Raw genomic sequence first — 27,654 nt, forward strand, 5'->3', positions numbered from 1 at the left:
AATTCACCATATCAATAGAAGCCAAAATAAAGACCATAAAATCCTCTCAATAGATGCAGAAAAAGCATTTGGCAATATTCAGCATCTTTTTCTAACAAGAACACTTAAGAAAATAGGCAGAGATGACACATTTCTTAATTGGTTGAAGCCTTCTGGGACAAACTCACAGCCAATTTCACACTGAATAAAGTTTTCCACTTAGAACTGAAACTAGACAGGATGTACACCATCACCACTGGTATTCCACATAGCTCTGGAAGTTTTAACTAATGCAATCAGGAAAGAGAAGGACATTAAGTGGATACAAATGATGGCCGAGGAGGTCAAACTTTCACTCTTTGCCAATGTTATCATTTTATACTTAGAGAACCCAACTGATTCAACTACACGACTCCTGGGAGTGATCAAGATATACAGTAATGGTGTGGAGTATAAAATCAATGTGCTCAAATCAGGAGCCTTTGTGTATGCAAATAACAATTAAAATGAGAGGAAAACAGGGACACAATACCCTTCAGAGCAGCTTCAAAGAAAGTGAAATACCTGGGAATATACTTAACCAAGGACATGAAAGATCTTTACAAAGAGAATTATGAAACCCTAAGAAAAGAAATAGCAGGAGACATGAATATATGGAAGAATATGTCATGTACACGACTGGGAAGATTTGCATTGTTACAATGTTTATAAAACCCAAAGTAATGTATGGATTCGATGTAATTACCATTAAAATACCAACATCATACTTTGAAGAAATGGAAGAAAGAGTTCTGCATGTTGTATGGAAACAATAAAAAAACCCATAAAGCCAAGGAAATTATTAATAATAAAAACAAATCCAGAAGTATCACTCTACCAGACTTTACATTATATTGTAAGTCCACAGTTATCAGAACAGCATGGTACAGCCACAAAAATAGAAATACAGGCATATAGAACAGAATAGAAAACGTAGAGATGAAACCAGCTTCTTATTGCTATCTGATCTTTGATAAACCAAACAAATAATCACTATTCAATAAATGGTACTGGGAGAACTGGATAATTCACATAAAAACTGAAAGTAGACCTGCACTTTTCGTCAACTTGCAAAAATTGAATTCAAGATGGATAAAAGTTTAAATCTAAGACATGAAATGATAAAAGTCCTAGAAGAAAGTGCAGGGGAAAACTTGATGATGTAGACCTGGGGAAACATTTTATGAAGACTCTGTTGGCAATCCACGACAATACCAAAATTAAACAAATGGGACTTAATTAAGCTGGAAAGTCTCTGCACAGGTAAGGACACAAAAACTAAAGCAAGATGCCATTAATCCCCCACCCTCCACCTCCCTCCCTGCTCCCTCCCTCCTCTTTCCCCCTTCTCCCTATTATTACGTTGTAACTGGGTTATAGCTTTCATGTGAAGGTCCTACATTAGTTTCATAATAAGGGTGAGTACATTGGGTACTTTTTCTTCCATTCTTGAGACACTTTACTAAGAAAAATATGTTCCAGCTCCATCCATGTAAACATGAAAGAGGTAAAGTCTCCATCTTTTTTTAAGGCTGCATAATATTCCATGGTGTACATATACCACAATTTATTAATCCATTCATGGATCAATGGGCACTTGGGCTTTTTCGATGACTTAGCAATTATGAATAGGGCTGCAATAAATACTCTAATACAAATATCTTTGTTACGATGTGATTTTTGGTCTTCTGGGTATATGCCCAGTAGAGGGATTACAGGATTGAATGGCAGATCTATTTTTAGATCTTCAAGTGTTCTCCATATCTCTTTCCAAAAGGAATGTATTAATTTACATTCCCACCGGCAGTGCAAAAGTGTTCCCTTTTCTCCACATCCATGCCACCATCTCTGGTTTTGGGATTTTGTGATGTAGGCTAGTCTCACTGGAGTTAGACGATATCTCAAAGTAGTTTTGATTTGCATTTATCTGATGATTAAAGATGATGAGCATTTTTTCATACGTCTGAAGGCCATGTGCCTGTCTTCTTCAGAGAAGTTTCTCTTCAAGTCCTTTGCCCAGCCTGTGATGGGATCCCTTGTTCTTTTCTTGCTAATGCGTTTGAGTTCTCTGTGGATTCTGGTTATTAAATCTTTGTCAGAGACATAACCTGCAAATATCTTTTCCCATTCTGAGGGCTGTTTGCTTGCTTTACTTCCTGTGTTCTTGGCTGTGCAGAAGCTTTTTAGTTTGATCAAGTCCCAGTAGTGTATTTTTCAAGCAGCTTCAATTGCCTGGGGGATCCTTCTCATAAAAAGCTCGCCCAACCCAATTTCTTCAAGGGTTTTCCCTGCACTCTCTTCTAGTATTTTTATAGTTTCATGTCTTAGATTTAAATCTTTAATCCAGTGAGAGGCTATATTGGTTAATGGTGAGAGGTGTGGGTCCAGTTTCAGTCTTCTACAGGTTGTCAGCCAGTTCACCCAGCACCATTTGTTAAATAGGGAATCTTTTCCCCATTGAATGTTTTTAATTGGCTTGTCAAAGATTAAATAACGGTAATTAGCTGGATTCATCTCTTGGTTCTCTATTCTGTTCCAGACGTCTACTTCTCTTTTTTGTGCCAGTACCATGCTGGTTTTTTTGTTTGTTTGTTTTTGTGGTTTTTGGCCAGGACTGGGTTTGAACCCACCACCTCTGGCATATGGGACCAGTGCCCTATCCCCTTGAGCCACAGGCACAGCCCAACATGCTGTTTTGATCACTATTGATTTGTAATAAAGTCTGAGGTCTGGTAGAGTGATTCCTCCTGCTTTGTTTTTATTTCTGAGTAATGTCTTGGCTATTCGAGGTTTTTTCTGATTCCATATAAAACTAAGTATTGTTTTTTCAAGATCTTTAAAGTATGACAGTGGAGCTTTAATGGGGATTGCGTTGAAATTATATATTGCTTTGGGTAATATGGACATTTTAACAATGTTGATTCTTCCCAACCATGGCATGGTATATTTTTCCATTTGTTAACATTCTCAGCTATCTCTTTTCTTAGAGTTTCATAATTCTTTTTATATAGATCTTTCACGTCCTTTGTTAGATAAACTCCAAAGTATTTCATCTTCTTTGGCACTACTGTGAATGGAATAGAGTTCTTAATTGTTTTTTCAACTTGACGATTGTAGGTATATATAAAGGCTACTGATTTATGAATGTTGATTTTGTAACATGAGACGCTGCTGTATTCCTTGATCACCTCTAAGAGTTTTGTAGTAGAGTCCCTAGTATTTTCCAGATATACAATCATATCATCTGCGAAGATTGAAAGTTTGATCTCTTCTGACCCTATGTGGATACCCTTGATCACCTTTTCTTCCCTCATTTTGCTGGCTAAAACTTCCATTACAATGTTTTTTTTTTTTTTTTTTTGAGATGGAGTCTTAAGCTGTCGCCCTGGGTAGAGTGTAGTGGCATCACAGCTCACAGCAACCTCTAACTCCTGGGTTTAAGCTATTCTCCTGCCTCTGCCTCCCAAGTAGCTGGGACCACAGGTGCTGGCCACAACACCTGGCTATTTTTTGGTTGTAGTTGTCATTGTTGTTTGGTGGGCCTCTGCTTTGGATTTGAACCTGCCAGCTCAGGTGTATGTGGCTGGCACCTTAGCCGCTTGAGCCACAGGCACTGAGCCTACTTCCATTACAATGTTAAAGAGCAATGGAGACAATGGGCAGCCTTGTCTGGTTCCAGATCTGAGTGGAAATTATTCCAATTTAACTCCATTCAATATGATATTGGCTGTGGGTTTGCTGTATATGGCCTCTATTAGTTTAAGAAATGTCCCTTCTATACCAATTTTCTCAAGTGTTCTGATCATGAAGGGATGTTGGATGTTATCAAAAGCTTTTTCTGCATCGATTGAGAGAATCATATGGTCTTTGTTTTTTAATTTGTTTATGTGCTGAATTACATTTATAGATTTACGTATATTGAACCAGCCTGAGACCCTGGGATAAAACCGATTTGGTCATGATGTATGATTTGTTTGATATGTTGCTGGATTCTGTTTGTTAGAATCTTGTTGAATATTTTTGCATCTATATTCATTAGTGATATTGGTCTACAATTTTGTTTTCTTGTTGGGTCTTTTCCTGGTTTGGGGATCAGGGTGATGTTTGCTTCATAGAACGTGTTGTGTAGTCTTCCTTCTTTTTCTACCTTTTGGAACAGATTGAGTAATCTTCAAGGGAATATGTGAATCCTAGTAAAAGTGGAATGTAAAGGTCTTAGCCAAATAACTAAGAGAATGCCACAAAAGCTATGTTAACTAGTGTAATGAAAATGTGTCAAACGGTCTACGAACCAAGTTTATGGTGCCCCATGATCATACTAATGTACACAGCTATGATTTAATAAAAATAAAAAAAAAACTAAAGCAAATAAAGAACCTTTGGAATGGGAAAAGATATTTGCAGGTTATTAATCTGACAAAGGGTTGATAATTAGAATCCACAGGGAATTCAGATTAATCAACATAAAAAGAATAAACAATCCCATCTATCACTGGGCAAGAGTCATGAACACAACCTATGAAGAAGACAAATGAATGGCTAACAAACATGAAAAAAATGGTCTTAATCATCACAGAAATACAATCAAAATCATTTTTAGATATCACTTAACCCCACTCAGAATAGCTTACATCTCAGGGTCCCAAATGAGATGCTTGTGCAAATGTGGAGAAAAGTGAACATCTTTACACTGTTGTTGAGATTGCAAACTAATAGAGTCTCTTTGGAAATAAGTAGGGAGAGTCCTCAAAGAACTCAAATTATACCTCCCATTTGATCCCACAATGCCACTACTAGGCATCTACCCAGAAGAAAAAAATGGCACCTTATCATAAAGACATCTGCATTTGATTATTGCTGCTCAGTTTACAATCACCAAGATGTGGAAACTACCCTAGTGCCCACCAACTCATGAATGGATTAACAAACTGTGGTATATGTATACTATGAAATACTACTTAGCCATAAAAAGATGGAGAATGTACATCTGGATAGTTAGAAAACATTCTTTTTAGTAAAGTATCACAAGAATGGAAAAGCAAGTATCCAATGGATTCAACAGTAATATGAAGCTGGTAGACCAACTAATACATGCCCCCACAAAACAAAAAGTCAATTTAACTCCAGTTGAGCTAACGGGGGAGGAAAAAGGGGGAGAAGGGAAGGGAATCAGTGTGGTCCCACCTAATGGGCACATGTAAGAACATAGGGCACATCTCCCCAGAGTGAGAAACAATTCTAATAGGGACTTTCCCTAACAAACTCAAAAACAAAACAAAACAAACCCCCACAAAGTTTAAGACTTCTCTATAATAAACATGCCTTTTCCCTGTTTCTTGCAGCTTTTCATTTATTTTTATTTTCTATTTTAAATTTTATTTATTTCTGTTTTAAACTTTCTTTTATTTGAGCCAGGGTCTTGCTCTGACTCAGTACAATGCCATGATCATAGCTCATTGCAACCTCTAATATGAAGGCTCATGTTACTTTCTCACTGCAGCCTCTTGAATAGCTGGGACTATAGGGAAGCATCACCACACCCACACCTGGATAATTATTTTTTCTTTCTTTCTTTCCTTTTCCTTCCTTACTCCCTCTCTCCCTCCCTTCCTTCCTCAATTAAAAAAGAGGGTCATCAAGGCCATATCTTTCAGTCTTAGTTAGCTTTACCTCTCAGCACCACCTACAGGTCCTTCCTTCCTTCCTTCTCTCCTTCCTTCCTTCCCTCCCTCCCTCCTTCCTTCCTTCCTTCCTCCTTACTTCCTTTCTTCTTTCCTTCCTTCCTTCCCTCCCTCCTTTCTTCCTATCTCTCTCTCTCCTCTCTCTCTCTTTTTTCTTTTCTTTTTTTCATTTTCTCTCTTTCCCTTCCCTCCCTCACTTCCTTCCTTCCATCCTTCCTACCTTTCTTTCTTCATTTCTTTCTTCTCTTTCTTTCTTCTCTCTCTTTCTTTCTTTTTGTTCTCACATTACCTAGGCTTGTCTACAGCTCCTGGTTTCAAGCCTTCTACAGTGCTTAGATTACAGGCATGAATCACCTCTTACAGCTTTTCTATCATCCTGTTTCTCCCCTTGCTTTGAACTCTATTTTTTTTTTTTTTTTGAGACTAGGTATAACTTTGTCACCCAAGATCAAGTACAGTGCTACCATCACAGCTTGATGAAGTCTCTAATTCCTGGGCTCAAGTGATTCACCTGACTGGGCCTCCAAGGAGCTAGGACTACAGTTCACCATGATGGGCTAATTGGTTTATAGTTTTTGTAGAGATAGGCCCAGGCTTCAGGTGATCTTTTTGCCTTGGCCTTTTTACTTTGGCCTCATAAAGTGCTGGGATTCCATGGCATGACTGTGTATTAATATTCCTTAATACAAGGTCTCATCCAGAGATCTATTTTTCATCACTTTTTTAAACTAAAATCTTTTACAATCCTACACTTCCAATTAAAAAAGAGGGCCATCAAGGCCATATCTTTGAGTTTTAGTTTGCTTTACCTCTCAGCACTACCTGCAGGCACTGACTAGGCCCTTCCCTGTGCTCCTGGATGAGCATCTATCCTGAAATCTCCAAACCTGAAATCCAAAATGCTTCAAAATGTTATTCATCTTACATATAAAGATGACAGCACAAGTGGAAAATTACACATCTGAATTCATGTGACAGGTTTCATTGAAAACACACATCTTTGTTTCATGCAAAATTTAGTACTTAAAAATATTATATCAAGTTACATTCGGGCTTTGTGCATAAGTTGTTCATGACGCATTAATGAATATTGTGTTTAGACTTGGATCCCATCCTCAAGATATTTTATTGTGTATATATAAATATTCTAAAATCTGAAATACTTCTGGGCATTTGGGGTACAGAATGTACAGCCTGTACTAGTAGAGAAAAAAAGTTCCTTTTAAGTATGATAGAAAGTAAGAGATTGACTTACTGAACTTGCAGATGACACGTACTTCTCAATGCAGTCCAGTGCCTTTCCAAAGTTTACTTTCATTTTTGAATTTTCTTTTTCAAGGCTAAAATACATATTATAAAATAATTCTTATCAAAGATAAATTTTTAAAATGCCATAAAGCTTGTGAACAAATATCTAAAGGCATAATTAGAGAATTTCTCAAGGATTAACAAAGCAGATGATTTGGCAAAGGTATTTTTCTAGGTGTATTTTTGGAAAATGTATAAAATTTTGAAAAAATATACAAAGGCATGCATTTCAAAATAGCTTAAAGTTGAAACTGTCCTTGGCTTCACACAAACATACTTATTATCTGAACAGATACAATCTCATATTACACTGCTATTTGCTTTATGTGCTGCTTTTAACTGTACCTTTGCATGCGGTCTTCCATCATCCTTTTACATTTTATAGTCTCTGCTAACTGATCTTCCAGAGATTTCTGCACCTAAAACAAAAGATTAAAAATAATTTACACTTGGAAAAACAAAATGTCCACCAATGGATTAATGGATAAATGAAATGTGGTATACATAAAAATATTATTCTTGGGCTATGACAATGTTTTTATTAAAATCTTACTACCCAAATCATTAATTTTAGGAATTAAGTCAATTTCTTTTGTAAAGTCAAGGGGACAGGCACTACTTGCAATAAGTACTATCACTATGAAGGGGATAGATATTTTTATCAGAGACGTTTTTCATATTGTCTACCATATTCTTATACGCAGGTTGTCCCTGATTTGGGATCCTCCAACTTCCTATTGTTTGACTCCATAATGATGTGAAGCCCTTGCAAGTTTGACATAATGATGATGGCCACCTTAATTTTTTTGACTTTAAAATGAAACACCCCAATTTCAATGTATGTTGAATTTTGATTCATGATCCTTCCCAGGCTAGCAATATGTGGTATGAGGGACATACAATGCTTTATTATAGACAGACTTATACTAGATTATTTATTTATTTTTTTTTGGCCGGGGCTGGGTTTGAACCCACCACCTCAGGCATATGGGACCGGCGCCCTACTCCTTGAGCCACAGGCGCCGCCCAACTAGATTATTTTTTCAACTGAAGGCTAATGTAAGTGCTCTGAACATGTTCCAGGTAGGCTAGGCTAAGTGAGGATGGGTTTATTGGGATATAACCCCATTGAAAGTCAGTGAGCATCTGTACTACAGGTTGAGCATCTTAATATTAGAACCTAAAATCCAAAATGCCCCCAAATCCTAATCACTTTTAGGGTCAAAATGACATTCCAAATGGAAAATTTGACATCTGACTTCATGTGCCATGTTGCAGTGAAAACATCTTTGCTTCATGCACAAAATTATAGAACATTACATAAAATTATCTTCAGGGTGTGTGAATATGGTGTATATATTACAAATAAATTTGGGTTTAGACTTGAATTCCCTTCCCAAGATATTTCAATATGCATGTACAAATATTCCACAATCCAAAACATTTCTAGTCCAAAGCATTTTGAGTAAGATACACTCGGCCTATTCTGCCACAGAACTAAAATAAGAGATTAACTTACGAAACTTGCACTTGACAAGTCTTTCTCATACTGGTTGAGTTTTTCGGCTTGGTCTTTGACAGTAAGTTTTAATTTGGAATTTGCCATTTTGATCCTAAAATATAATTTTTAAAATAATTAATGTCAGATAATTTTTTTAAATATCATGCAATTTTTGAACAAACACTTGAAGGTATGTTTATGTGAATCCTTAGATATTTGAAAAGTAGATGATTAAGCAACTATATCATTTTTCTAGCAATGTCCATGCATAATGTGCAAAATTTAGAAACAAAGTAAAAAAAAATATGCATTTCAAAATAGCTTAAAGCTGAAAATTTTCCTAAGATTCACACAGATATAGTTACTATTACAACTAGCACTAGTCTCAAACTGTAACACTTATTTTCTTTATAATACTCAAGTCTTTTTATTTTTCTTTTTTGCTGCTTGAAAGCATACTTTTTCCATTGGTCTAGCATCTTCTCGGCACGGTGTCCTTCCTCTTTGAGTTGATCCTCTACTTCTTGAAACTAAAACAAAGATTAGAAAAATGTTTACACTTGGAAATGACCCACATTTCCCTCACTGGATGGACAGCTAAAAAATGTAGCATATAGAAAACAAGGTTTTTAGACTAACACACTATTTGCATTAAAAATAATAATGATCTAGTACAAATCTGCTCATCACCTGAAGAGATTTTTTAGCTAAATTTCATTGGAACCCTGACACACCCCTTCATTCTGCATATTATTTATAGATACTTTTCTGCCATCACTGCACAGTGGAGCTGTTGCAACAGGAATCTTCTGGATCATAAAACCTAAAATATACTATTTGGCCCTTCACAGAGAAGGTTATCTACTCCTGTTATAGGATGAAAACACAACATTATTCTTGCTTTTACAAATTATATTGTATTATTATTAATTTTACAAATTATATTGTATTACATAAATACTATTAAATACTCAATAAATACACTATTCTTAATTTTACAAACTATATTGTATGAGATAAATACTCAAATTTATAAAATTGATAAAATGGGGAAAGAGAAGATTACATTATGATAAGCATGTATATTTTGTATTCTAAGATCACAACATCAACTTTTATTATTTTATTTTATTCACATTTAATTTTATTGTAACAAGGCAACTTATATACTTTCAGCATCTAACACTCACCATCATCTTTTCTTTTAGGAAAAGGAAAAGGACTTTTAAAAATAAATGGGAAGAAAAGTACAACAGAGAATGTCAACCCCAAAGTTAAGTCGCAAGGCTTAAGTTTTCACTAGGAGAGAATTTAATCTAAATGTGTCGCCTTAAACTGTGAGGATGACTATTAAACTTTGCAATTAAACATGACAAAAGAGAGGCCATGATGTTAAAATTACCACTTAACCTACCCAGTCACGTCAAAGCTATGTTTTACTAACCATCGTGACCAGATGTTTATTTTATTTTTTTTCTTTTTGTGAACATGAGCAAGTAGACAGGCACAAGTTGGTAAATGCTAACTGTCCATATTCATAGACACATTGTAGTCTCTGAGCCAATTTACAGGGAAAATAGAGAAAAGGCTAGAACTTTGTGCACTGCTACACGGGGGACAGCACCCTTCAGCTTCCCACAGAGCAAGGGGACCAGGTTTTCCTTTTTCTCTCACATCTCAGTTGTGTGTATGCTTCAGATGACAAACAGATGTCTCATGGAATAGTTCGAGAGGTGGACCTTTACAGAGGCCAAAAGATCTGGGTTTGAGTACTGGCTCCACCAGTACTAGCTGTGTGACCTTTAGCAAATTAGCAACTTGGTTTCTTCATCTACAACATGGACAGAATAGCACTGATTTCCTCATGTGGATGTTGGGAAGACTGAACTCGGGAATACACATAATGCACTTAGAAAAACGTGAGGCACATGGTGAGTGGCATATAATATTTACTATTAACATCTTGTTGTATTTTATGTTCTAATTTTATAGTTTAGGCAGGTGACATGCCAATGAAAATGGTCCCCGACAGCTGCACTCAACTATCTCCACACTACTGAAATGGGCAATAAATGCATAGCATGATGCCCACAACAGTCCCAAATTCTGTAGATAACAGTCACCAACTCCAGTAGCCAGCAGTGTTTTCGTCCACTCATAAGAATTCATGGCTTACTTGTCTCCATAGCAATCAGTGGGATGGATGACCATGCACTGCAGTGCACAGAGCATCTTCTAGAGTGAGTTGTATGGAACTTACATGACCCCAGGCAATAGCCTCAACCTGAAAACACTGTACTCCATTGATAAATCAAGGTGCCTTGGTCACTTCATTCCCAGCAACTGGATATGATGGGCTGCACTAGCAAGCACTCTGATGATCAAGTTAAGGTCACGTGCTGTGGTAGATCAGAAAGGCCAGAGCTTTTCAGTTGGAAAGGCAATTATCAATCTACAAGTCCCAATTCTGACTTTGTAATGAAGGAGTACTAATTTAATTTTTTTTCTATAGTGAGAATGATATGAATATATTTTTTTTCCTGCTGGTTGCATCTACATTCACTTATTTATTTGGTTGAACACTTTCCTTGGAAATTAAATTAGTATTAGCAGGAAAGAAGCAGACTGGTTTGGCCCTAACTCATTAAAACAAACAAAGAAAAAAACAAAAAACAGAAAAATATTTTCTTGCTACTGTTGAAACAGCAACGAACAATAAGAAAGAACTACAGGAAATATTTCAAACTTTATCAATATTAAATAAGATTACATGAGGAGATAAGCAAAGACATAGAGTACTTTCCAGATGTATATCTTTGAAGGAGATAAGGAAATCAAAATATAATTCCTTGGTATAGAGAATATTTTCAATGAAAAGGCCATTTTGATTAGAATGCACTAGTCTCTCCTCTATAAAACCTGAATAACTTGATTTAGAATCAGAAAGGGGGCTGCTGGAGTCCTTATCACATAGGCCTGGCCCTAATGTCCTTTGAAGCACTGAGACCTGTCTCTCAGGTTAAACTGCAACTCAGTCTGTTTCCCTCCATCTACCCATCATCCCTCGCAACCACTTGCTACACATATATTTTACAGTTTCTCTCCCCCCTCCCTTCTAAAAGGCATCTTTAAAAGCCACTGACTATCACTGAAACATTGGGCAATCATTCATACCCCCCATGTGCATGGTATTTGGAAATAAACCTTCCCCTTATTAATCTACTATAACTGTGAGTTGATCTTTTCAGCACATCAACCTAGGGGAAAAGGGCAAGTTTCCCTGAGACTCCCCTTCACCTTCTTTCCATATAATTTCCTTAATTCCCCAATTACAAACTTCATTGGGAAGATATTGCAATGGATAAATCACAGCTAGACATATTTACAAAATACTTTTCACTAAATTCTGTTAAATACCATCTATTAATTATAAAATAACTTGGGAAAAGTTACTGAAATATATATCCCAAATAGAGAAAATTAGTAACAATAGCAAGAAAGAGTTTTTTATTGTTTTTTTTAATAAAAAGTTCCAATTTTATATTTTATTGCTTAAAATATATTTAGAATAAAATTTTATTATATCAATTATCAGTATAGTATAAAGTATTTAATTATATACTAACAAATGTTAATCTAAAACATTTTCAATTTATATAAGGATAACTTATAGACGTATCAACTTTTGCTATTAAATCATAGCTGTGTACATTAATGCAATTATAGGGTACAATGTGCTCGTTTTATATACAACTTAGATATTATTCTCACCTTAAGCAAATTTATAATTGAACAAGATGACTCTTCATGAAAAAATAAAAGCCCTCAGAATGGGAGAAAATATTTGCAGGTTATACCTCCGATAAAGGTTTAATAACCAGAATCCACAGAGAACTCAAACATATTAGCAAGAAAAGAACAAGTGATCCAATCACAGGGTAGGCAAAGAACTTGAAGAGAAACTTCTCTAAAGAAGACAGACACACGGAATACAGACACATGAAGAAAAGCTCATCATTCTTAATCATCAGAGAAATGCCAATCAAAACTACTTTGAGATATCACCTAACCTGAGTAAGAGTAGCCCACATAACAAAATCCCCAAACCAGAGATCTTCGCATGGATGTGGAGAAAAGAGCACAATTCTATACTGCTGGTGGGAATGCACACTAATATGTTCCCTTTGGAAGGATGTTTGGAGAATACTTAGAGATCTAAAAATAGACCTGCCATTCGATCCTATAATTCCTTTACTAGGTATATACCCAGAAGACCAAAAATGGCAATATAACAAAAACATCTGTACCAGGATATTTATTGCAGCCCAATTCATAATTGCTAAGTCATGGAAGAAGCCCAAGTGTCCATCAACCCACGAATGGACTAGCAAATTGTGGTACATGTATAACATGGAACATTATGCAGCCTTAAAGAAAGATGGAGACTTTACCTCTTTCATGTTTACATGGATGGAGCTGGAACATATTCTTCTTAGCAAAGTATCTCAAGAATGGAAGAAAAAGTATCCAATGTACTCATCCCTACTATAAAGCTAATTTATAGCTTTCATATGAAGGCTATAACCTAACTATAGCTCAAGAATATGGGGAAAGGACCAAGGGAAGGGAAGGGAGAGGGGAGGTTATGGTGGACGGAGGGTAAGGGCTGGGGCCACATCACGGTGCATCTTAGAATGGGTACAGGAGAAACTTACTAAAGGTAGAATACAAATGTCTACATACAATAAGCATGAAAATGCGATGAAGGCTATGTTGAACAGTTTGATGAGAATATTTCAGATTGTATATGAAACCAGCACATTGTACCCCTTGATTGCACAAATGTACACAGCTATGATTTAATAATAAAAAAATTAAAAAAAGCAATGCAAAATGAAGGACTAACTTATTCTGCACAGATTAGATAACAAGTACTAAAGAATAAAGTCAACGAAAGTCAGAACACTCAGAGAAAGTTTCATGAAGAAGGAAAAATTGTGCTCAGGTCTGAAGGAGGTTAGATGATCAGAAGCTAAAAAAGCGGGAAGCACAGCATGAGCAAGGCAGAGAGATGGTCAAATCTGCTAACTAACTGAGGATGATAGTCAATGGCAGGGAAATAAAAACATGTCCGCTTGATATCATTTAAATTAATGTTCATGGGACTATGATGCATTGGTGGCAAAAAGTAGAAACAAACCTAAAGGTCCAGCAAGTGAAGAATCGATCACCAGTAGGACCACACAATAGAACAGTACCAGACCATGAAAAGAAATGAAGTATTGATCCATACTACAACATGGATTCATCCTGAAAACACGCTTTGTGAAAGAATCCAGTCACAAAGGACTAAGTAGTATATGGCTCCATTTATAAGAACTGTCTACAAAACAGCATGGTACTGGCACAAAAATAAAGATGTAGATCTATGAAATTGGATAGAGAGTTTAGAGATGAACCTAGCCACATATCGCCATTTAATCTTTGAAAAGCCTACAAAGAGCATGCAATGAGGAAAAAGATCCTTATTTAAAAAATGGTGCTGGAAGAACTTGTTATCCACATGTAGAAGACTGAAACTGGACCTGCACCTCTCACCATTGACAGAAAATTGATTCTTCATAGATGAAAGATTTAATTATAAGACACAAAACAATAAAAATTCTAGGAAAGAGTGGGGGAAAACACTTGAATACATTGGCCTGGGAAAAAACTTTGTGAGACAGACCCTCTTAGCAATTACAGCAACACCAAAAATCAATACCTGGGACTTGATCGAGCTTAAAAGCTTTTGCACACCTAAGGCTATTGCAAATGAAACCAACAGCCAGCCTTCAAATGGGAGAAAGTTTTTGCAGGTTATGAATCTGACAAAGGCCTGATAACTAGAACGTACACAGAACTCAAATTGAACCATAAGAAAGTATAAACAACCCTCTCTATAAGTGGGCAAGAGATTTGAACAGAAACTTCTCTGAGGATGACAGACGAATGTCCATCAAACACTTGAAAAAATGCTCATTGTCTTTTAATCACCAGTGAAATGCAAATCAAAACCACTCTAAGATATCACCTAACCCCAGCAATCCCAGAACTACAGATGCTATTGTGGATATGGAGAGAAGGGGCGCTTCTACCATGCTCGTGGGATTGCAAAATAATACAGCCTTTTTGGAGAGAAGTATGGAGGATCCTCAAAAATCTAAAAGTAGACCTACCATTTTGACGCTGCAATCCCATTACTAGGTATCTATCAAGAATAACAAAAATCATTTTACCACAAAGACATTTGCGCTAGAGTATTTACTGTGACTCAATTCATAATTGCCCAGTCATGGGAGCAACCTAAGTGTCCATCAACCTATGAATGGATCAACAAACTGTGGTATATGTATACCATGGGATATTATTCAGCCATTAAAAAGATGGAGACTTTACATCTTTTACATTTACCTGGATGGAATTGAAATACATTCTTTTTAGTAAAGTACCATAAGAATAGAAAAATAAGTATCCAATATGAAATCCATACCTCCATACCTATATGAAATCAATATATAAACAATTACATGCTCATAAGAACAATAAAACACTCTTATAGTCCAGTTTGTGGGTAGAGTGAAGCGGGGTGAGGAACGTTTGGCAGAGTGAGGGAGGGCACGAGGCAAGATCTCACCTATTGTGCACATTGTGAGGATGTATAATATGTCCCTTGGAAAAAAATAAAATAAAATTTGATTGATAAAGTCTCCCTCCCCCCCACACCGCCACCCCGCCACCCCCAAAATGAACTGGCTAGATAAGCAAATCTATGGAGATAAAGGTAGATGGTGGTTGCCCAGGCCTGGGGAAAGTGGAGGGATAAGATTAGGGTGGAGGTTATGGTTATAAGATGTGGGGTTTCTTTTCACATTGATGCAAATGTTCTGAAATTGATTGTGATGATGGTTCCACAACCCTGTGAATATACTAAGAGACATTAAGTGGTGAACTGCATGGTATGTGAATGAGACCTCAATACATTTGCTTTTAAAAATCCAATGGCAGGATCTGGATAATTTTCTTAATTCTTTATTTTGGATGTACCTCCTATCCAAGACCTGAATATTTCTGTGCTTTTACAATATAATTAAAGTGAAATGGAAATGAAGGCAATTAACTTTGCAAAGAGTTTATAAATTAACCTAAAACATTTTCATTTTATTTATTTATTTATTATTTTTTTTTTAGAGACAGAGTCTCACTTTATGGCCCTCTGTAGAGTGCCGTGGCCTCACACAGCTCACAGCAACCTCCAACTTCTGGACTTAAGCGATTCTCTTGCCTCAGCCTCCCGAGCAGCATTTTCATTTTAGACAAGAATATAAAGGCCTTTCTCTATGAGTTAACCTGAAATCCGTGAAATAAGTATACACAGATTTTGTATCCATTCACAAAATTGAAGATATGTTCTGGAACATTTCATTAGACATTACCCTGATTTAATCTGGCTTGCCTCACAATGGCAATAGAGAAATCACTGAAAACTACTGCTTAACAGGAAAAATGTCTCACAACTTCTGTGAAAAATGATGCATAATCCTCGACTTTCCTAAGGGCATATATTATAAGAAAATATGGTATATTTCTAAGTAATTTTAAGGAAAAGTGGAAGAATGAAAGTCAGAATTTAAGAAATAAGTACATGATAAAGATAATAAAATTGTACAAAACTACTCATAATGAAAATATAAAAAGAAAGCTGTCACCTGCAGCTAGTGTTCTAAAACACTTTATTTTATTGGATCAGCTCTAGATTAACGGGTGGCATGTTAATTATGTACATACTTGGTTTGTCATCTGACTTATTTTTCTCATTGAATGTTGGGTCTCATCTTCTAAATGAATGTGACAACGTGATGTAGTTTCTAGTAACGTCTCCGATCTGGATAGTTTTTGCATGGTATCATACAGTTCTTGGCGAAGTTGTCTCAAAACTGCCTGGTAAGATATTTTTGTTGCAGATATTATAAACACTTTATTATTAGGATGTGTTAATAATATTTAACTTTAACATATATACCTTGAAGATTATCATCACATACATTGCATTGACTCACCTTCTTTTCCTCCTGTGTACACATTCCTGTTGACCACTAAATTTGGCTAAGGACACTAAGGAAAGTGCTACCTCCCCCCCAAGTCAGTATTCTACTGCTCAGACAACAGATTCAGTCCTCTATTCATTCCTCCCCTCATGAATGTGAAATGCATAAGGACCAACTGAAGGCTTAAAAGGAATGTGAAATGCATAACAAAAGATTCATATGCATGTGGATGGGATAGTGGTGGCAAATTCTACCCTGTAAAATGGTTTCTTTCTTTTTGATTAGAAGCTCAGATCAGCCTCAAAGTTTCTCACAAATTCAGTCCTCTGCTCAAACTCTCCCAATAATCCCTATTTTAGAATAAAAGTGAAATTCCAATGGCTCCTGCAGGCCCTAAGTAAGCTGGCCTCCACCTCCCTCCCTAATCTCAACTTCTGCAACTCCTACCCCTACTCAGCTTCCTACTCACTTTTTTCTGCTTCGGCTCTGTCTTAAAATGAGGCAACATAAAGACACTAAAATTATGATTTCAGCATTTTCACTCTATGTCTATTAACAATTTATAACTTAAACTCTTAAAATGTTGTAAGTGACACACTGTCTTTACTCAAGGTAAAACATCTCTCAGCACTAACTTTTATTTGCTGGAAACAAGGTATGTTTCTAGGCTGATATCACAAATATAGATCTAGATAGTCTCACATTCAACCAGATACGATGCTTAGTCACTACCAAATATCATTTCACTTTTCTTTTTGGAAGTTTGAAAAATGTTTATTTCTTGATACTTACTTCTCTTTTCACTTTCTCTTTTTTATATTGGTACTGCCTTTCTTTTAAGTGATTGCATTCATCAAGCAACTTCTTGTTTTCCTCTTCCAAAAGCAGACTGTACCTTTCATGCCCTACTTCAAGAGCCTTCACCACTGCAGCACACGGGCTGTCTCTGCTGTGTTTTGCCTTCTCTTTATCTGCAGAATCCTTGTGAACATCATCCAGCTGTTGTTGAAGTGACATAGTTTTACATTGCAGTCCGGACAGTCTCTGCTCTAAAGACTCCTGCTTTACAATGTACATACTCACTGTTCTTTGTTCACTTTGATACTTCAGTTGAATGTTCTGCTTTTCAAACTGTGCTTCCATCAGGTCTCTCTGTGCACCTTCTAGAGCAAAACTCTTCTCTCGAAGAGCATCTTTCATGTGACAAAACTCAGCTTGAAGGCAACTGAATTTCTCTTCTGCATCACAGAGTTGTTGGAAAAGGGTTTCGGCACGAGAGTTCATATACTCCAGTGTACCAGACCATTCTTCTTTTGTTCTCTGGACAATGAAGGCAAGGTCTCTTTGGGAGACCTGACTTTGGTGACGCTCACTGTTAGCATCTGCCAGTCTGAGACGGTGGGATTCAAGTTCTGCTTCTAGTTTTTCCTGGTTTTCTTTCGCTTCCTTCAGTTTGGCTTGTAGCACTTTATTCTCGTCTCGTAGTATGTTGAGCTGGCCATTATACTGGGCTGTTACTTTCATTAACCTTTCTTCACTGAGCTTTACAGCATTTTGAAGATCATCAGTCTTGTCTTTGATGATTTCCAAGTCCCGCAAGTGTTTCTTGTCTATCTCCTCATTGTTCATTTTCATTCTTTCTACTTTCAATCTTAGTCTGACAATTTCTTTGTTCAGGAGATCTCTTTCATGTTCATGCCTTTGACAATTCTAAGTAAAAGAAAGGAAACTTTTATCTATCACTCAATAAAATATCACGATTTCCCCAGAAAGTAAATAATAACATGCACATTTACGAAATGAAAGGGTTGTAAAAAGCAGCTAACTGGGCAAAGAAGCTGGATCCAAACCTCAAACCTTATAGAGCATAAATTCCTGAAAGTTGAAAAATTTACATGAATGCAATGAATCTGTGAAAGCAAAAATGAAATCAGTAAAGAATTTTTATGAATCTCCAAATTGGAAAAGGCTTTCTTTGAATGACAACAAATCCAAATGCACAAAACTCTAATAACTGTGACACACTAGAAAGTTGGGTGTACACTCTGGTGTCTAAACTACATCCCCCTCTATAGTAGGAGCCTCAGCTCTGCGTACACTAGAACAGGCAAAATTTGCCAACGTTCTTTAAGTTTTTTTTCTGAGAGCATTCTATAGATATCTACTCTTCTAACATTTTTATCCCAAGTTATTACAATTATATCTATTGATAAATGACAAATCTAGGCACTGTGCAAAGCATTTCTCTATATATCAATTAACTCAGTTACTGATCACAATTCTGAAAAGGAGAGATTAAACGTATAAGCCCCTTGTAGGATTTTCCTCAGTCTTCTGATCCTAACCCATGAGGCTCATCTACCAAATCACAGTTACCTCTCTGGAATAAATAGATAAATGCAAAATAAGCCTTATATTTCAAAACACAAATGACAAATAAGATAAAATTTGCAGAGGTCTTCTTAGAAAATCATGAGATTACTTTAGATTACAATACATTTTGTTTCTTTCCTCTTCATAATGTTTGAAGTTGTAATAAATGTGAAATAGGGGAAAAATCACTGAACTATTTTACTAGGAACAAAACACCTAATAAGTCATCATTAAGTATATATTATGGTATATTATTTTAAAAAATTCTTTGTATTGAAATAAGATACTACTTGGATGCCAAGATTTATAATAAACAACTTTAGCTATAAATATCATAGTTAATTTTTAAGGCAAGATTTTGGTTTGTTTTATAACTAAACAATAAGCATTGAATCAAAGAGACATCACAACTAATAGTGATGAAGTAAAATAATAAATGTGATGTTAACCAAAGATTAATTTACCTCCAGATTATTTCTAAGGGTCCCCAACTCCACATTTTGGGCTCTCAGTCTGTGTTCCAATTCTTCTTTTATCGCAACTTCTTTTCTATGTTGCTCTATTTCTCTTGTTAACTTTTCCTTAATTTGTTCAAATGCTATAGAATCATTTTTTCTCATCTCTTCCATTTCTTTTAGTGTGAATCTGCAGTTAAATATACTTATCTTAAAATTCATTTTGTTAGCGAAAAGTTCATTTTGAGACCTGACTCTTCATCTATTCATTGATTATCTAATAAAATGTCTGTTTTCTTGAATATTTGTTTTTTCTAGTTCTAAGGTTTTGAATATCTCACTTCATTTTCTCCCAAAAGACATGTACACATGAAAAGTAGATGTGAAAGAACATTCTCCTAATTGGTAAGTTTCTGTTAGTTTAGTTACTCTTGAAAAGGATATTGAAAATTTTCAAATGTATAAGTTGAAAATTACTTTTTTACATAGTCATAGTTACTCCCAAACTGGGACAGATCATGGAGTGTAAACTAACCAAAATTTACCATTTATAAATAAGTTTATGAATTCACTGGAGGGAAATGTTCATCTCCACAAAACAACACAAGCATTCCTGAAAGTGACTGGCAGTGTAAGAGAACTCATTCCGATGTCTCTCACACAACATATAATTGCAGACTGCTATTTTTATATTTGCTACCCACGTGTTCTGTGTTTCTGTTTTGAGTGATAATTTCAAGGTACTTGTTGATGCTGGTATATATTATAAACAATTCTGAAATTCCTTTTGGGGAAAGACAAGGTCTAATATTTAATTAAACAATGAAGAATAGGGTGGTGCCTGTGGCTCAGTGAGTAGGGCGCCGGCCCCATATGCCGAGGGTGGTGGGTTCAAACCCAGCCCAGGCCAAACTGCAAACAAAAAATAGCCGGGTGTTGTGGCGGGCGCCTGTAGTCCCAGCTGCTCAGGAGGCTGAGGCAAGAGAATCGCGTAAGCCCAAGAGTTAGAGGTTGCTGTGAGCCGTGTGATGCCACGGCACTCTACCCGAGGGCAGTACAGTGAGACTCTGTCTCTACAAAAAAAAAAAAAAAAAAAAAAAAAAAAAAACAATGAAGAATAATGTATGTTTTCAACACAAAAGTTTAAATTAATTTTATCTGTGTAGGAGAGATGTTGAACAAGCGAATCAGTAGTCACTTTCCATTTTCCTTTTCATTCCCTGCATTATGAAAACAAACTATGTAATTTCCTTAAGAAACTTCTTCTGGGTTGAAAAAGGCCAATTGAAACTCTGTTGGTTGAGTTATAAATTTGCATAAACATTCCTGAGAACCATTTCAAAATATTGATCAAAGCCATTTTCATTAGATTACTTTAACCCAAGAATTCTATATTGAAGAATATGTTAAAGGCATATAATTTGAAAATTAAGACTTGTGTAAAAATGTTCATAACAGTATTAATTATAATACAAATATTTAAAATTCCAAATTCAATTTGTTAAATAAAAGGAGATTTCCCTAAGGTGAACTTCTAATATAGTTATTAGAATTATGATTTAAAAGAATATACATTTAATTATCAGTAATTGTAATTACAATTAAGAACTTATTTTATTATTTCCAAGAATTTTATACCGCAGAAGACTAAGATGACTTCTCTCCTATTAAATACCAGATGATATGTCAGCAATGTCAAAAATTCTCCAATATATAAATAAATAAATATTTCAAATAAATAGTTCTAAATAAATAGTTCAAATGTTTCTTTAAAGCTAGGATTTCATACCTCAAACTGTGGAGTTTTTGCTCCCATTCACATCTTTGATGGTATAACTGTAAGTTTATTCCTTTCGTTTTAGATAGCTTCATTTTTAGAAAAATAATCATAGTTTCCAGTGCTTTGATATTATCTGTAAGTTTTTTATAAAAATTTTTATTACGTTCTGCATGGCTCTTATAGGGAAGAGCTGTGTTTTGAATTTCCAATTGGTTAAAAGAATCTATATCAGTATGAAAAAAAAGAAAGAGAATACAGGAACAGTTTTTATATACAAAGGGCTTCACATTCTCACAGTCACTCACTCACACATTATACATATATAACCCAGTGGGTACCGTGGCGGACATGTGATACTGAGCTCTACAGACTAGACAGGACCTCTGCTCTTATTTAGCTTGAAGTAAAGTGAAGAAAAAAAAAAAGACAAAACAGTGACAATTATTAATTCAGATAGATTCTGTAAGAAAATTAGTATGTTATGTAAGAGAATTTAATATATACTGGGCCCAGGGAAGATTTCTCTGAGGAAGAGATGGCCGTACTGACAAATGAAGGATGAGAAGCAAGCAGTAAAGTAAAGCAAGAATAAAAGCATGCTGGCCAGTCCATAGCATGTGCTGAAGTTCAACTGCAATCTCCTTCTAGCCAAGACAGAGGAACAGGTGTTGATTTTCCATCTTTCCCCTTACCCCCCCAAAAAAAACCCAGCCAAAACACATTAAACAGTTATTATTAAGATAGTAGAATTTAGGCAACAAAGACAAAGATCTTTGAAAAATAGAAAACAAGAGAAGGAAGCCTTGGGAATGCCCCAGATCCCTGTCTTAACAGAGTTTTCAGGAAAGCACACCTGGAGAAAAAAAATAAAAAAAAGAAAAAGCCTGACCTACACGCTACCAGACTCCCCTAATTGTTGTTGAGAAAGGACAGTCTGAAAAGACCAAAGCAGACAGTGATCACAGGATAGCAACTGAAGAGGAGAAAGCAGTATAGTGAAAGAATCCAGGAGATGTGTGGAGATTCCCCTCTCAGGTATTTATCAGAATAGTCAACTGTGCATGTGTGCTAGGAATTATTTGAGACTAAGAGAAAAATTATCTAAACAACATCAAGGTAAACCAAGCCCGGTGCTCATATAGTGCCAGGAAGTGTCCATTCTCATAATGAAGGATGGAAAAACACAGACTGCATAAGATAATCATGAAATACATCTTGCCTCTTGCATAGGGTATTATCTCAAATTATAAAAGCAACAGCAGAAAGGGACAAGCTGTTTTAAAGTAATGCAACCCTATCCCTATGTAAATCTTAAGAAGATAAGTATAGACATGGAAGAAATTAAAAATTAAAAAAACCTGTACTGATAGACGTGTAAATTGTAATGTCAGAGAGGCAGACTACACCAGATAGGAAAAAAAAAAAAAAAAAAAAAAAGATTAGATATCATGAAAGAAAATATTCACAAAACTGAGATATTTGTGATCTATGAGAAACCTTTGATGAAAAAATACTTCTAATTATCCAAAACTTCACAAAACCACCCAAAGGGAACTAGATGTCACTAGGTTCAACAAATACAGACATATCACAGATTTACTCACAGATTTATCCACCTAATGTATATACATATAATGTTAGAAGAAAAACAGAATTTAAATATACAATACACATATAAAATAACATTGTAGATTGTTCTCTACTTCATAATAGTACCGTTCAACAGCATGCTGTGCATGTTGTTTTATTAATAATTCACAAACTTCTGTTACTTTTTATATTTCCATCAGTGTACATCCTGTTTGTTACATATGAAAAGATTTCCTCTGCTATTCTAACAATTTTATTTTCATCTTTTAAGGCCTTAGACTGCTACATGAAGCCTTCATTGATTCCTGCTGTTTCGCCAGATAAATAGGCACCTCCATCCTCAGGGCTGCCTTAGTACTCTAGTGTCATCTCCACTGCAATGTTCCTACCTAAACTGTAAGTCGTTTCTTGCCATGTCTCTACCCTTTGCCCCTGGACTGTAAGCACAATATTTCAAAACTTCTGGAACACTCTTTATCTGTTTTACTGAATAATTATTGATGCTGTAGCTGGAAGGAATATAAATAAAACTGTCAAAAATGAGTTTTCCAGAGATCATGTCTGAGTTGACACTTAGATGAGCCAAATTAAAGGCGTAGGGGCCAGGAAAGGATGAGAGCAGGAGAGGAAGCAGAAAGCGAGAGAGAAAAAATCCTGAAAAAACATATGTATATGTATTTGTCTACAGTAGAGGGATTGGTGAGCCAGGCATTCTAGAAGCTCATGGATGCCAGCAAAAAATGCAGACAAGGAAGAGATAGCAGAAATCCTTCTATGAAATTTCATGTGCTTGGATATTAGTATTTCAAAGAGATATTAATTATCCCATTTTCACCGAAGTAAATCACTCTAAATTCTATATGGAAGATGAATTTCAGTAAAACACAAGTGAATGGCAGTAGATGAATTACAAGGAATTATTGGAAGATAAAGTCAATTTGGGCCTGAAATAAGTGAATGTTTCTTGGAAATATTTTGGATATCAAATATCAGTGCCCCATATAGGTTGGATGTTTTTACCAAATAAATAAACATATAAACCCTGGTTTTGTATTTTAATTGTTTCAATATTAATAAAAAACATAATAAATATCTGTGGATATGTCTACATAATACAAAAGCCATTAGGAGTATCATAACAGCTTTCAAAGAGTTTGATGTTGCAGCACTTATGTGATGGAATATTATAAAAAGCAAAATAAATTAAACCAAATATACTTGTGTCAATATGGATTGATCTCACAAATACTGAGCAAATAAAAGAAAGTCACAGAATGACATATGAAGCCTGACAATTAAGTTTACAAACTCACAACCGTGTGCTTATGTTGGTAGTACTGTACAAGCCCCTCATTAAGGTTTCACAACCTTGGTGTATAAGTGTCTCATAACTCTGTTTATGTTGACTGTCTTTCAGAATGGAGTTCATTATCAATGCTTTACACTTTTGGTGGGAGTGAAAACTAATGCAGCCTCTTTGGAAAGAAGTATGGAGAATCCTCAAAGAACTCAAATCAGACCTTCCAGATATCCCACAATCCCATTACTAGGCATCTACCCTCATATTAATCTGAAATAATAAATAAAATAAGATGGCTCTAAAAGAAATGAAATCTTTAAAAAAAATCTAAACTAAATGTTAACAAATAAAATTCAAAGATATATTAAAAGGATAATACCTTATAAACAAATGAGGTTTATCCCAGGAACACAGGGTTAATTTAACATTCAAAAATCCCTGTTATTCACCATATTACAAATCAAAAGTGAATTATAGGACCATCTCAGTAGACGGAGGCATGAGAAAAAATTTAATACTCATTCTTAATTTAAAAACACTCTCAGCAAACTAAGAATATAAAGGAACTTCTTCAGCATGACAAGGAGCACCTGTGATAAACTTTCAGCTAACAGATGTCATGGAGAGAACTGAATGCTTTCTCTCTAAGACCAGGAACAACACAGGAATGCTGCTTTCAGTGCTGTCATTCAGCATTGCACTGAAGATTCTGGCCAGTACAGTGAGCCAGAAACAGGAATCAAAGGCATCCTAATTGGAAGGAAGAAGTAAAATGTGATCTTTATTTACAACCATGATCACATGCTAGGGTGAGTGAACTCCAACCTGTGAGCTAGCTTTGTTTTATGATAATGCAGATGTTCATTAATGTCTGTATTGACTGCTCTATGACTACTGTTATACAATAATGACAGAATTGATGAGCTACATCAGAGTTTGCTTTACAACAGGTTTAAAATATTTACAATCTTTTTTTATTTCTCAATAATTTTTTATTAAATCATAACTGTTTACATTAATGCATTTCTGGGGTACAATGTGCTGATTTTATATATAATTTGGAATGCTTACATCAAACTGTTTACTATAACCTTCACCTCACTTACTTACTTATTGTGTTAAGACGTATTTATACTCTACTCTTAATAGATTTGACATGTACCCTTGAAATTACCTGCACCCCCAAATTACCTGACCCCTCCCCTCCCCTCACTCTCCTCTTTCCTCCTTCATTCTGGGTGATAGTTGTGTTTTATCTTTCATATGAAAGTGGGGGTGATTGCATATTGGTTTCTCAAAAGTACTGAGTACATTGGATACTTTTTCTTGCATTCTTGAGATACTTTACTAAGAAGAATATGTTCCAGCTCCATCCATGTAAACATAAAAGAGCTAAAGTCTCCATGTTTTTTTAAGGCTGCATAACATTCCATGGTATACATATACCACAGTTTATTAATCCATTCATGGGCGGTTGGGCTTCATCCATGATTGGGCAATTATGCATTGGTTGCAATAAACATTCTGCAAATATCTTTGTTGTATAATGATTTTTGGTCATCTGGATATAGGAGAGGAATTGGAGGATCATATAGCAAGTCTACTTTTGGTTCCCTGTGTTCTCCAAACTTCTTTCCAAAAAGAATGTATTAGCTTGCATTCCCAACAGCAGTGCAGAATTGTTCCCTTTTCTCCACATCCATGAAGAAAGTAGTTTGAGAAAGCAAAGCTTTGACAACATACAGTCCATTTAGAAAATCTCAATGAATCTATCAAAGAAGGTACTACAAGTCATAAATGAGTTGAGTAAGTTGATGATACAAAATCAACATATAGAAATCACCTGTATGTCCAAATACAATTAGCATTAAAATATAAAAGCAAAAATGTTTAAAATGTCATTTATAACAACATAAAATACAGATAAATGCAATAAAATAGGGAGGATGTATATACTCCATAGCACAAAATGTTAGCTGAGAAAATTAAATATGACCTTCACAAATAAAGTAATGCACTTTATTCAGGAATGAAATAATTCATTATTGTTAAGAAGTCAATTATCTCCAAATTAACCTATAGAAGCATCATAAGCACAACCTAATTCCTAGTAGGCCAGTAAGTTGTTTTTTGTTTGTTTGTTTGCTTCTTTTTGTTTGTTTGTTCATTTTTGTAGAGACAGAGTCTCACATTGTTACCCTTGGTAGGGCAACAGCTCACAGCAACCTTCAACTCCAGGCCTTAGGTGAGTCTCTTATTTCAGCCTCCTGAGTACCTGGGACTACAGGCACCTGCCACAACTACTGGCTTTTTTTTTTTTTTTTTTTTTTTTAATTTGGCCGGGGCTGGGTTTGAACCCACCACCTCCGGCATATGGGACCGGCGCCCTACCCGCTGAGCCACAGGCGCCGCCCACTACTGGCTTTTTTTATTTGCAGTTTGGCCGGGGCCAGGCTGCAACCGTCCTTTGAACACGCCACCATCGGTATATGGGGCTGGCGCCCTGCCCACTGAGCCACAAGCGCCACCCAGTAACTTGTTTGTAATTGACAAGGTATTCTAACATTTATGCACCAAAATAACCCTGAAAAATATAACCAAATTGAAGGGGTGCTTTTAGGAACTATATGAACCCTTATTAACTAGAACAACATGAAACAGACACAGCTTGAGTGTCCCTTATCCAAAACGCTTGAGAGCAAAAGTGTTTCAGATCTTGAAACATACGTATACATAAAATAAGATCATCTTGGGGATGAAACCTAAATCTAAACACGAAATTACACCTAGGTTTTATATACATCTTGCAATAGTTTGAGAATAATTTTCTACAGGCTTTTGAATAATTTTGTGCATGAACAATGTTTGTGTACATGAGGTCAGGTATGGAATTTTCCCCTTGTGGTATTATATTGACACTCCTTAAGTTTCACATGTACAGCTTGGTGCCAATAGCACAGTGGTTATGGCGCTAGCCACATACACCGAGGGTGGCAGGTTCTAACCTGGCCCAGGCCAAGTAAATAACAGTGACAACAGCAACAATAATAGCCAGGCATTGTGGCAGGTGCTTGGAGTCCCAGCTACTTGGGAGGCTGAGGTACCTGAGAATTGCTTAAGCACAAGAGTTTGAGGTTGCTGTGAGTTGTAACGCTATGGCACTCTACTGAGCACAACATAGTGAGACTCTGTCTCAAAAAAAGGAATAAATAAAAAAATTAAAAAAATTTCAGATTTAGTAGCCTTTCATATTTCAGAGTTTTGGAGTAGGGATGCTCAACTTGTATAATGGCAGCCAAACTTAAGATGGTTTGACTTAGAATTTTTCAACTTTTTGGTGGACTTATTGGGGGCATGAAATGGATTTTTAATTATGATGGTTTTATCAGGACATAGCTGTATATTTGAGGAGCACCTATAGATTAGGGGAACACAACAGAACATCCAGAAACAGACCAGCATGTGTACAGACAACTTGTTTTCAACAAAGGTGCAACGTCAATGCACCAGAGCAACAATGGCTTTTTTGGCATATGAACAAACTGGAGTTCCACATCCCCA

At 35.8% G+C, this 27,654-nt stretch overlaps 2 protein-coding genes across 2 annotated transcripts in view; both read right to left on the reverse strand.

The window, feature by feature from the left end:
- LOC128579375 (ankyrin repeat domain-containing protein 26-like) overlaps positions 1 to 17,797 on the reverse strand; it is a 32,017-nt gene extending 14,220 nt beyond the window's left edge. Inside the window, exons 1-6 of the mRNA XM_053581506.1 lie at positions 17,388 to 17,797; positions 16,336 to 16,488; positions 8,968 to 9,038; positions 8,527 to 8,620; positions 7,353 to 7,426; positions 6,955 to 7,039 (exon numbers count right to left, since the gene is read on the reverse strand). Of these exons, the coding sequence (XP_053437481.1) occupies positions 6,955 to 7,039; positions 7,353 to 7,426; positions 8,527 to 8,620; positions 8,968 to 9,038; positions 16,336 to 16,488; positions 17,388 to 17,795 (885 nt within the window). The 5' untranslated portion in view covers positions 17,796 to 17,797. The remainder of the gene's footprint in view (positions 1 to 6,954; positions 7,040 to 7,352; positions 7,427 to 8,526; positions 8,621 to 8,967; positions 9,039 to 16,335; positions 16,489 to 17,387) is intronic.
- Positions 17,798 to 21,070: 3,273 nt separating this feature from the next.
- Positions 21,071 to 27,654, reverse strand: part of LOC128579361 (POTE ankyrin domain family member A-like) — a 29,013-nt gene continuing 22,429 nt past the window's right edge. The window contains exons 5-6 of the mRNA XM_053581497.1: positions 21,367 to 21,426; positions 21,071 to 21,087 (exon numbers count right to left, since the gene is read on the reverse strand). Of these exons, the coding sequence (XP_053437472.1) occupies positions 21,071 to 21,087; positions 21,367 to 21,426 (77 nt within the window). The remainder of the gene's footprint in view (positions 21,088 to 21,366; positions 21,427 to 27,654) is intronic.

Source organism: Nycticebus coucang, unplaced genomic scaffold (genome assembly GCF_027406575.1).
Source record: "Nycticebus coucang isolate mNycCou1 unplaced genomic scaffold, mNycCou1.pri scaffold_49, whole genome shotgun sequence".
Lineage (NCBI taxonomy): Eukaryota > Metazoa > Chordata > Mammalia > Primates > Lorisidae > Nycticebus > Nycticebus coucang.